The sequence below is a fragment of the Oncorhynchus mykiss genome, chromosome 6 (assembly GCF_013265735.2).
Source record: "Oncorhynchus mykiss isolate Arlee chromosome 6, USDA_OmykA_1.1, whole genome shotgun sequence".
Taxonomy (NCBI): Eukaryota; Metazoa; Chordata; class Actinopteri; order Salmoniformes; family Salmonidae; genus Oncorhynchus; species Oncorhynchus mykiss.
The window spans coordinates 57,763,297-57,776,010 of NC_048570.1; the positions used below are offsets into that span (position 1 = coordinate 57,763,297).

Here is a 12,714-nt window from a genome sequence, read left to right on the forward strand (position 1 = left end):
CCAAGCCCCCACCCTTCCACTCACTGGATCCTTTGAACTATCTGTATATATTCTTAAATACAAATAAAACTGATTCTCTCTATATCTCTCCTCACACCTTCTCACGTCCCCACCCCATTCTCTTCTGGCCTGTCACGTCCCCATAGGCCCTCTGCTTACCCCCTCCTCGCTACACACACACACGACAGCCCTTGCCAATGTTTCGCTTTTGATGAACACTAGTGGCGCTTTTGTTCCATGTTCAGGGTGAAAACATTGTATTGCTAACATGAGGCATCAATTATATAAAGAAAACATGACACGCATACATACACATACTGTACACTTCTCATAACTTGTATTCTTTTATTGGAATTCAAACATCAAAAAATTTTAACTTTAGGCTGACAGTCCTCTAGTGTAAATATAAGCCCTGCTGTCAAAAAAAATAAAAAAAAGAATCACAACTGAAATAAATGTAGTACTATCCTAATCAAATATAGTTGTAATGTTGCTGTACAATTCAGGTAAATATGTAATACACCAAGTTGTTCTCTACTGCTCCAGTTAAATCTATAGCAAGAGGAATATCAAGGACTGAAATACCTAAGGATCAGTTGGGAATAAGATGCCACTCGAATCTAAAACAAGGTATTGCGGCTGCCATTCAGCGTCGGCCTATAAGTCGTACAGTGAACAAACCATATTAAGTCGATTAGTAGTTAAAAAAAAAAAAAAAAAAAAAAAAGATGTCCTTGCATCAGAAATGACAATATGAGGTAATGCAATATTCTGCAGTGTCCTAACAAATACATTTTAGACTATGTTAATGGTCAGAGTTCTTTCTATAAGCAAAATGAAAGACATCTTATATAAATCAGTATCAAACACCTGGGTATGGATCCAGGCGTAATGTAATATTCCAAACATATTCTGTTGCAAGAGGTCGATGTTGATACATTTCAATACCACAGACACACAAAACAGAAGTTTAAGACAGTTAAATATTGTACAGATAATTGAAAATAAAATATAATTGTGAATAATGTAACTCATTCCAACAGTCTGGGGGGGGGGGGGGGGGGGGGGGGGGCAGGTTCCATGTCATTCCATTGAAGTGAAGTACATTTTATTTTTATTTTTTAAAACACCTCTTTGATCAGAAGTCTTATGGCACAAAAAAAAGGGATTAAATCAAAGGTCAGTCACATTCCTAAACACAGATTTACATACTGTATAAAAAAACAGTGGTCACAAACAAGCAAAACAGGGAACAGGGACATGGTACCACAAAGGATAGAAGTTTTTTTTAATCTTCTCGTTTGTTTTTGTGCTTCATTTGATCATGCGGTTTTAAAAAGGCTTGTAATGTTTAACTTGTGTTAAGATTTTTTTTTGTTATGAAAGTTGATCCTGTTTTACAAATGATATACATTGAGTTTACAAAACATTAGGAACACCTGCTTTTTCCACAGACTGACCAGGTGAAACCGGGTGAAAGCTATGATCCCTTATTGATGTCACCTGTTAAATCCACTTAAATCAGTGTAGATGAATGGGAGTAGACAGGTTAAAGAATAATTTTTAATCCTTGAAACATGGATTGTTTATGTGTGCCATTCAGAAGGTGAACGAGCAAAACAATAGATTTAAAGTACCTTTGAACGGGGTATGGTAGTAAGTGCCAGGCGCACTGGTTTGAGTGTCAAGAACTGCAACACTGACGTTTTTTTTTTTTTTTTTTTTACACAACAGTTTCCTATGTGAATTAAGAATGGTCCACCACCCAAAGGACATCCAGCCTTTTTGACACAACAGTGGGAAGCATTGGAGTCAACATGGGCCAGCAACCCTGTGGAATGCTTTCAACACTTTGTAGAATCCATACCCTGATTAATTGAGGCTGTTCTAAGGGATAAAGAGGGTGCGACTCAATATTAGGACAGTGTTCCTAATGTTTTGTAGACTGTATATTAATAGGATTCAATATTGACTGTGTATTGGATATGCATTAAAAAGTATAGTTTACTTACAAACAATATACAAAATGAGCTGACAAAATACATTCTTCCTCTCCTTGAAATAGTTGTCTGTGCATGGGATCCATTCCATTTTTTTTTAATCAGAAAATAAAAACTCAAAAATAATTTGTGCTTATGAAACAAAAATGGAGGCCATTGCCCCCTTCTAAATGTTTGACAGAGCATTGCTAGAATTTTATTCACAACATGGCTATTATACATTTTCTGTAACCAGGTTTCCAGCCAACCTTTTTATGCTAGTAAAGCACATGTCAGTGTAAAAAATGTGACAGGTCTGATGGAAACAGTAAAATGTTTAGTAAACCTTGCAAATATCGACAAGGTGGGTTATTTTTGTGTAGGTAAAATTAATTATGCGAGATATCGGTGGAATAACCATCATATCGAAGTTGATTTGGGGAGTGACGCGATGACGTGTGGTCCTGCCACTACGAATCGTCGGAAAAGCAAGCAGTTTCTATCCATTATGATGAACTTCACATGGTAGTGAAAGTGATAGGTGATGAGTTTGATGCTGCTTGCCAATAAATATTGAGGATCTTATTCTGGTAAAATGATCGTCGATGCTTGGCTGCTATTTGACAAATTAAAATAATCTTGCTTTTTTGTCCATAATGTCATCATCATGTAGGCTATATGCGCACTCTAGCCAACAGCGCGCAGAAACATTGGCTAGAGCGCACTTGCCAATACCAGAGTGGGCGGACTCGCTATATAACGTAACATTTTTTGTGAGAAAACCATCAGTAAATTTGAAAATGTGATGGAAACCTTTAACTTGAAGGCAATTTTTTTTATTAGGTAAGTTGGAATTTAACTGCAAACGGTATTTGTATGTGTACTACGTCATCATGGACATACTTTTATCTGCAACATGTCAATTTGATGGAAACATCTCTGTTGCGAAAATTTGCATGAAAGTCTGTCCAATTGGATGGAAACATAGCCCATGATAGTTATGAATTAGTATTATAACAAACAGGACATAAAAAAACATGACATAAGGGCAAATTGGCATGGTAAACAGGCAGAATGGCAAGCTCCTTTACCTGATCTCAGCGTCTTAAAAAGGCAAAAGTTACAAAATAAAAACATTAGCTAGCAAAATTGCATATTCAAAAAAGATCTACATGTTTTCCTGCATTGTACTATAAAAAAACACTCTGAGCCCTCTGCCTGATACCTGGTTCACCAAAAAGATGGGCAATGACTTGCTACAAGTCAGAAGGGGTGCAGATGCAGAAGCCTGCCAATAAATGCCTCCCTCGTTTCTTGAGTAGGCTGCTGTGTGTGTGTGTGTGAAGTGTGCAAGTCCAGACAGAGGGGCTGAAGGTTTTTGAACAGACTAGATGAATGGACAGATGGAGCCGCCCCCTAGGGCACTAGCATTTAGAAGGTGCATGCGAGGCAGGGCGAGAGCGGGGCTGAAAAGGACCTTGGTTGGTGTGGTTGTCTCGGAGGAGCTTCTTGCCCTCTTCCTCCTTCATGAAGAGCTCCACCATGAGGATCTTCTCCTTGTGGATCTGCAGACTGATGTCCTTGGGGATGTCTGGGATCAGCCAGTCAACAAAGTCGCTCATCAGCATCACCACATTCTAGAAGGGAAAACAGACGGTATGGAGCGAGGCATTTCTTTCACAATTCCTTCAATACAATTCCAAAAACAGTCATTCAAAAGGATATGATAAAACACTTTCAGCATAAAAAGATTGAACCCTCAAATGACTCTTGGGTTTGTTTTTGTGTAGGCATCTGACCTGAAAAACAATGACAAAGGCCAGCCGGCAAGCCAGTATAGCCCAGAACTCCTTGGAGAGGTCATAGGGGGTATTGGACCATAGTGTCTCTCTGTAGTCTTTGTATCTGGAGAGAGGGTAGAATTGGCAAAATTATTTACTATAAAATGACAACGCATCCAACGAGTATGATAGACTTCACGCACATTCTCATGAATGCAATACCTATTTGAAAACAAGGCACAGTAAACATGTCGGCCCCGCACAAATGATGCAGCCCCCCCACTTGGGACAATTAATGGCAACAATTCAAAAACGGGAGAGGCTATCCGGACACGCCTGGTGCACAAATTGAGAGTCGAGTGGAGACGAACGGATTCGGTTTAATCAGTCGTCCTGATGAGCCCTTCCCAGCTAGCTAGTTAATTGCTAGATAGCTGGCAACAGCAGCAGCATGGCTCTAGTTAAAACTTGTAAAATAAAGTGATTATTTCAATGGGCGAGGGAGAAATAACTTGTAGTATTGGTCACCCTCTGGATGTCACCGTGACATGGCAACAAGCTATCGCAATGACAAGTCGGTGTGAATGACAAGTGCAACAGTGTAACGTTAGTATCGAGAGTGATTCCCAGTTACCAATGTTGCTTCCCATTGGGCAGCAGTTGCTTCACCGGGCAGCTGTATCACATGTCGCTGGCGGTAGCTATGTTAGCTACTTTGTTTAGCTCACATAATACAATTTAAAAGTATGCATTAAGGTGTCATGTCATAAACATGGAAAAAACTAAATGTACACATTAATCAGTGCATTTAATTTTTTTAAATTTTTTTTTTTTACAAATGGTGGGTTAGCGCCAAGACGGACGAATGTTCGGTGGCTTCAAAACAGCGCACTCTGTCAGTCATCTAGTGTACGCAATGAACAAAAAAATTAAACGCAACATGCAACAATTTCAAAGATTTTACTGAGTTACAGTTCATAAGGAAAATTAAATAAATTCATTAGGCCCTAATCTATGGATTCCACAACTGGGAATACAAATATGCATCTGTTGGTCAAATATACCTTAAAAAAAATAAAAAAAGTAGGGGCATGGATCAGAAAACCAGACAGTATCTGGTGTGCCTCATGCAGCGCGACACATCTCCTTTGCATAGAGTTGATCAGGCTGTTGATTGTGGCCTGTGGAATGTTGTCCCACTTCTCTTCAATGGCTGTGTGAAGTTGCTGGATATTGGCGGGAACTGGAACACGCTGTCGTAAACCTCGGTCCAGAGCATCCCAAACATACTCAATGGGTGACACGTCTGATGAGTATGCAGGCCATGGAAGAACTGGGACATTTTCAGCTTCCAGGAATTGTGTACAGATCCTTACGACATCGGGCTGTATATTATCATGCTGAAACATGAGGTGATGGCTGAATGGCACAACAAAGGGCCTCAGGATCTCGTCACGGTATCTCTGTGCATTCAAAATCCCATCGATAAAAATGCAATTGTGTTCGTTGTCCGTAGCTTATGCCTGCCCATACAATAACCCCACTGCCACCATTGGGCACTCTGTTCACAACGTTGACATCAGCAAACCGCTCGCCAACACAACACCATACACACTTGTCTGCCATCTGCTACTGTTGAAACTGTGATTCATCATTTGCCCACTGAAGTCGGCTACGACGCCAAACTGCAGTCAAGTCAAAACCCTGGCGAGGACTCCAAGTATGCAAATGAACTTCCCTGAGACGGTTTCTGACAGTTTGTGCAGAAATTCTTCAGTGGTGTGAACCCACAGTTTCGTCAGCTGTCCAGGTAGCTGGTCTCAGATAATCCTGCAGGTGAAGAAGCTGGATGTGGATGTTCTGGGCTAGTGCGGTTACACATGGTGTGTGGTTGTGAGGCCAGTTGGACACACTGACAAATTATCTAAAACAACAGCTTATGGTAGAGAAATGAACATTGAAATATCAGGCAACAGCTCTGGTGGACATTCCTGCAGTCAGCATGCCAATTGCACGCTCCTTCAAAACTTGAGACATCTGCGGCATTGTGTTGTGACAAAACTGCAAATTTTACTGCCTTTTATTGTCCCCAGCACAAGGTGCACCTGTGTAATGACCATGCCGTTTAATCAGCTTCTTCATATGCCAGACCTGTCAGGTGGATGGATTATCTTGGCAAAGGAGAAATGCTCACTAACAGGGATGTAAACACATTTTTGCAACATTTGAGCGAAATAAGCTTTTTGTGCATAATTAAGGAACATTTCTGGGATCTTTTATTTCAGCTCATAAAACATGGGACCAACAGTTTACATGTTGCATTTATATTTTTGTTCGGTGTATATAAATCATTGGGCAGCGTTTCCTTCGCTCCCGCTTGCAGAGCACTGCTGGGGGAAGTAGCTCGATAGTGTAGTTAATATCATCACGCCAGTGTGACAGCTAAAACACATTCATTGGAGTGATTTTCACCCACAATGTACAACTACGGCATTAACATCTATATTTTGGGAGAAAAAAAAAACTATTACTCTGCTAAAAACAGAATGATTCTGAACACTATCCCAAGTCCCTACTAAGGCAGACAAGTTTTAAATCCTCACTGAATCTTCTAGCCACAAGAATAAACTAGCTAGTTGGAGAAGGCTCATTAGGATGACTGATGGAACTGACTGAACCCAATCCATTTGTCCCCATTCAACTCTCCCTGCATGACATAAGTCATCAGTATTGGGAAGCAGGCATGTCCATATATCCTCTCCCAATTCAACCTAGACTATACTGAAAGTAACAAAACATGTGCCCGTTATAGTGCCATTGTGTGGTCGATATGAATGTGATTGCATATGTTGAGTCTTGAGAATGGTTGCAAAGGGACGATATATTACTGGAAACTTGTGAAGTTTACAACTAAACAACCAGAATTTTGGTTTCTTTCAAGGAGTTTATGTAATCTATCACAAGACAGATTATTACAGGTGTCTGTAATTATCTTTGGCCCACTGTGTGGCCTTATCACATGTAAAATATATGAAATAATATAGAATGACAAAGCTGTAAAACATCCTAAACCATCAACTTTGTGAATACCATTGGTATGTAGGTGGACCCCGCTTCAAATTAGTGGATTCGGCTATTTCAGCCACACCCATTGCTAACAGGTGTATAAAATCGAGCACATAGCCATCCAATCTCCATAGACAAACATTGGCAGTAGAATGGCCTTACTGAAGAGCTCAGTGACATGCAACGTGGCACCATCATAAGATGCCACCTTTCCAACAAGTCATTTCGTCAAATGTATGCCCTGCTAGAGCGGCCCCGGTCAATTGTAAGTGGTGTTATTGTGAAGTGGAAACGTCTAGGAGCAACAACGGCTCAGCCGCAAAGTGGTAGGCCACTCAAGCTCACAGAACGGGACCGCCGAAGTTCGTAATGCGTAAAAGTTGCTTGTCCTCAGTTGAAACACTCACTACTGAATTCCAAACTGCCTCTGTAAGCAATGTCAGCAGAATAACTGTTCGTCAGAGCTTCATTAAATGGGGTTCCATTGCCGACAAGCCTAAGATCACCATGTGCAATGCCAAGCATCAGCTGGAGTGGTGTAAAGCTCACAGTCATTGAACTCTGGAGCAGTGGAAACGCTTCTCTGGAGTGATGAATCACGCTTCACCATCTGGCAGTCTGACAAACAAATCTGGGTTTGGCAGTCTGACAAACAAATCTGGGTTTGGCAGTCTGACAAACAAATCTGGGTTTGGCAGATGCCAGGAGAACGCTACCTGTCAGAATGCATAGTACCAACTGTATAATGGACTCGGGCTGTTTTCCATGGTTCGGGATAGTTTCCTCAGTTCTAGTGAAGGGAAATCTTAACGCTACAGCATACAATGACATTGTAGACGATTCTGTGCTTCCAACTTTGTGGCAACAGTTTGGGGAATCCCCTTTCCTGTTTCAGCTTGACAAGTTCGTTCACAAGCGAGGTCCATACAGAAATGGTTTGTCGAGATCGGTATGGAAGAAATTGACTGGCCTGCACAGAGCCCTGACCCCAATGCCATCGAACACCTTTGGGATGAATTGCAACGCCAACTGCGAGCCAGGCCTAATCGCCCAACACCAGTGCCCGACCTCACTAATGCTCTTGTGGCTGAATGGAAGCAAGTGCCTCCAGCAATTTTCCAACATCAAATCAAATGTATTTATATAGCCCTTCGTACATCAGCTGATATCTCAAAGTGCTGCACAGAAACCCAGCCTAAAACCCCAGACAGCAAGCAATGCAGGTGTAGAAGCACGGCTGTTATAGCAGCAAAGGGGGGATCAACTCCATATTAATGCCCATGATCTTGGAATTAAACGTTTGACATTTTGGTCTTGTAGTGTATTTGTTGTCAATGTTTTGTCGTCAAACTGGTGGAAGTTGTGAAGAAAGTCAATAGTTGGAAGAGTTGCAGAGTTTATTGAAAATAATGCCATTGTTGATTAGATGCTTTTTTCATTGAATTAGGCTATTTTTCTCTTGAACCATATGATCTATCTAATATAAACTCATGGACACAGATAACAAATAAAAGTTATTTAGGTATAAATGACAAAAGTTACCATAGATTCTGTGACTCAATTATGTAATCACACAAACAAAGACCAACACATTTGTGAGGGACCTGTGTTTTCAGATGGGAAACTCCTGCACTCTAATTCAATTTGGTATCTATTGTGTAGGGTCAAGTCGAAGACTCCGGTTACTATGGTAAATTACCATTAGCTTTGGTCAATAGCGGCCATGTTGTTTTAATTACTAGTCTGGAAAATATTGCACTGAGACCTTTCGTGCAGATGGATAATTCGGTACCAGAGTAGCGTTTTTAGTGTTTTTCACAACATTCAAAATGGCGGAAAATCCATCATGGTGGATCTTATGGGTCGCTGAGGCAAACTTGTTCCTTGTGAGGAGAGGGACCTATGCAAGCGAATTTTATGACATTATGTCAAACAGAGTGAGGAGCGTGACCTTTCAAAGTTGTCATTTTCTATCGCTTGTTATAACACCACCATCATCTGGCCAATCAGTGTAATTTTGTAAATGCCAGACCTCTATGGCAAGATATCATTCTCCCAAGTCAAAAATCGGGCCAGTGGTGACGTACACACACACACACGGAGACAGATTCATAGTCCACTTCCCGATTTCATCGTGGGGGGCAATAATATTTTAACTGTCTTACCTGCATATCTGCACTTCATACCCCAGGTGCATAGGCTGCAGAGGGGCAGTGCCAGGCTGGAAGTCACTGACGTTGAAGTAGGACAGAGTGTGGTTGACAAAGCCGTGCATGGAGCCATCAGGGCTGTACATGTACTGGTAGACTAGTCGAGGGATGAAGTCTGACGTGAAGGAAATCACAAACGCCTGGAGAGAGCAGACAGACAAGAGGGGAGTGGTGTGATGACCAAAATTATTTTCAAATGTCCACTAATGCAAATGACAAAATGTCAGCATTGTATAACAGATCTGGAAATAATGAACACGTTAAGATGTTTTTTATTCATGTGAAGGTATGCACTTACATTTACAATGACTGCTACTTTGCTGAGCCCTCTCAGAAGATTATACCAGATGCCTGAGAGAACAAATAAGATATAGAGATATGCCCGAAACACCAATAGACAAGCAGGCTTCATAACATGTACCGATTTTCATTTAAAAAATGGTAGACGCAATGGTCGATTCATTGGTTAAAAAAAATGTATAATGGTCACACCATAAATGTGCACCACCAGAAAAACATTAACATAAAATGTATATCTCACTGATATACTGAATGGATATAATAAGGGCTTTTAAGGATCATTAGATTTTACTGCATTATTGTAGGCTAAAAATGTGCTGCATTCAAACCAAATAGCCACAGTATTTGGTCAAAGTCAGAGACTGACTCAATTATGTAATCACACAAACAAGACCAAAACATTTGTGAGGGACCTGTGTTTTCAGATGGGAAACTCCTGCAATCTAAGTCAATTTGGTATCTATTGTGTAGGGTAAAGTCTAGGACTCTCCAATTAAGTAACAATGTTCCTTTTATTAGAGCATCAATAGACCAGTGCTGTTAAAGTGTGGAGATGGAAACCTACTGTACCAATGTCTTTTGCTCTGGCTGCGATGGGCCGCCTGACCTCTGTGACAAACTTCTTAGCATCCAGACGGATCTCGATGATGTTGTTGAGCAGAGCAAAGAGTGGTGCCAAGGGAAAGGAGGCCACAAACAGGGTCACCATTCCAAACTGGATGACTGCAAGTTAAAAAAAAAAAAAAAAAAGATATTCAAATGGACATAACCACAAGGAAATCAACACAAAGCATGCTGGGTAGATTAGATAACTGGAGCACGAGTATAGAGGGAAGTGGAAAGAGGAGCACAAGCCTATAATAGTCTGCTCTTAATTCCAGACTACACTAGATATGCGTTTACATTTAAAATACACAGTATTAAACAACAAGGAGAACATATGAGAGATGAACATGAATGAGATGGTGGAGTGAGGACACGCCATGTTTTGGCACTCGCTTTCCGGGTCGCCAGTCAGAAACTTTACTGAAATGTACTGGGTAAAACTTCCAGAGATCAAAGCAACAAAATATATACAAAAATTGCCCACTTCACATTCTGAATGGGTACAAACACTCTGGCCTTTTGTGCCTGTGTGCAGGTTTCATGTCTGCTGCATCCATATATTAAACCTAGCTGGTTTTCAGTCGAGTACCCTTGGAAAAAGCCACTTAAAAACAGGCATGCCTACCAACCTAAAGATGGACTGAATCTTTGAGTCAGTGTATATAGGACTGCTATGCTACAACAATATGACTGTGCTTCTATAGTTACTTCCCAGAGATGAACTATTTCTAGTTGATAAAGTTGTACAGTATAACTAATAACTAGACATATTGAACTAACCCTGGATTCATTACCATAATCCTTCTTTATGGCTTCTGTGTATCAGGGTATGGAACTGCAATTATAAACACTTTAGTTCAAAATACTGTGAATGAATTCCATAGAGTAATTATTCAAGGTTTATCCACTGCACGGATAGTGAGCAGTAAGATTTCTTATGGTGTGGGAAAAAGAAGGGAAAGTGGGATACCCCATTCAGTTGTACAACGGAATGCATTCAACTGAAATGTGTCTTCCGTATTTAACCCCCCTGAATCTGAGAGGTGCGGGGGGGGGGGGGGGGGGGCTTGCCTTAAATCGACATCCACGTCATCGGCGCCTGGGGAACAGTGGGTTAATAACTGGGGCAGAACAACAAATGTTTCCCTTGTCAGCTCGGGGATTCGATCCAGCAACCTTTCGGTTACTGGCCCAACGCTCCTGGTATACAGTAAGTAATATAGTAGTATCAGTATGTTATGGCACAGATGTACGGACGCTAGAGGTTTCCCCCCCTCATCTCCATCTTACACAATGTGTCTTTTCAATTAACATGCTTTTGAGATTGTCCAGTTATTCAGTCGGATGCTGCAATTATGAAAGAAGCCACTGATAAAGACATCTACTAAGGACTAAAGTAAAATCAGGTCAACTAAATCCACTTGCGTTGATTACGTGGGCATCATAGACAAAACAGTTCTCTGCTTCTCCACTAAAGATTATCTCAAGCAGAGAATATGCATTTTTAGAAAGGGTTCCACATCGGAGGTTTTACAACTAATCAGGCTCTAATACCGTGAGCGGCAGGAAGCAACATTTCTCATCATTAAATCAAATGTCAAGCTATGCCGTCGATAAAGTGATTACTGGAATTAGCAAGCAAGAAAATGTTATCCTCGGTAACACCGCTCTTTACGCCGTAATCAGTGACATTTATAGAAGTTGCCAATTTCATACAAACATGGTTGTGTCGTCCCTGCATAAACACACACAAAGACCTGACCTCAATAGCAAGAGCTTTAAAGCTTAAAATAATTGGTCAACTAATGTACATTAGTTGACCAATTATGTATGTAGTGCACAGTACATTAGAAGTAATTCATCGGCAGTAATTGGTTGACCTTAAAAGGGAAAATCCAATCAGACATGCTTATCACACCCCCTAGAATTAAATAGTATATCTATGATCTCTATGTTCCTTTGCTCCAAATCTCTACTCACGGCACACTGCAGTAGTTAATTTCCCTACTGTCTCGTGTGATAACGAACATTTGGTATAGGGTGGGCTGAGGGAGGCTGATCCTCAGTAAGCTGTCAGGAGCTTTACTGGACATACTGACATATGACTCACTCATCTCCATATACTCTGGGCTGAGGCCCACAAAGGGACCCAGGAAGTGGTCCTTCTCATGACGCTGTAGGGTCATGTTATAGTCCTCCTGCTGCTGAGAGTCCATGTCAGACTTCCGACGCCTGATCAGCTTCTTTATTTTACTGTTTTGAGCAGAGAAAAGAAATGGTAGTAATATGAGTTTAGCCCTGAGCATCTTTCTTTTAGTGCTTGGGTGTGTGTGTGTGTGTGTGTGTGTGTGTGCCTGCATGTGTGAGAGAGTGGGTGTGTGATTATGTCCTAGTTTCATCCAGACAGAATGGCGCCTGCTCTGTACTGTACTTACGGGATGCCGATTTCAAACAGGTTGTTCTGGATGAGCTGTTTGCCAAGCATGGTGATGCAGAGCTGAATACACAGCTCCATCAGGCAACCTGCGTGGGCACACTGGTGTGCAGACGAGACAGCAGTCAACCCCGTCAGACACACAGATAAGAGGTAATCTCAATCTAACAGGTTTGAAGGTTGGCTAGCTTTGATTTGATCTACAAAGCAACCTGTCTTTAGGATAGGGCTCAAGGGCACCCGGCCTGGAACCTATACAACTGCCCTGGGATACCTACAGCAGATCTTGCCCCTGTTACATCGTAAATAAGGGAGGGTTATAACCATTACAGCATATG

General features: G+C 41.2%; 1 protein-coding gene across 6 annotated transcripts in view; it reads right to left on the reverse strand.

The window, feature by feature from the left end:
• Window positions 1-315: 315 nt before the first annotated feature.
• Window positions 316-12,714, reverse strand: part of ano1a (anoctamin 1, calcium activated chloride channel a) — a 45,290-nt gene continuing 32,891 nt past the window's right edge. For 5 of the 6 annotated variants that reach the window (XM_036980579.1, XM_036980578.1, XM_021607007.2 and 2 more), the window contains 7 exons: window positions 12,378-12,478; window positions 12,053-12,195; window positions 9,907-10,059; window positions 9,335-9,387; window positions 8,992-9,176; window positions 3,779-3,884; window positions 316-3,616 (listed from right to left, as the gene is read on the reverse strand). In XM_036980579.1, the coding sequence (XP_036836474.1) occupies window positions 3,404-3,616; window positions 3,779-3,884; window positions 8,992-9,176; window positions 9,335-9,387; window positions 9,907-10,059; window positions 12,053-12,195; window positions 12,378-12,478 (954 nt within the window). In that variant the 3' untranslated portion in view covers window positions 316-3,403. Of the gene's footprint in view, window positions 3,617-3,778; window positions 3,885-8,991; window positions 9,177-9,334; window positions 9,388-9,901; window positions 10,060-12,052; window positions 12,196-12,377; window positions 12,479-12,714 lie in introns of those variants that run through there. The other variant, XM_036980580.1, reaches the window with a different exon arrangement.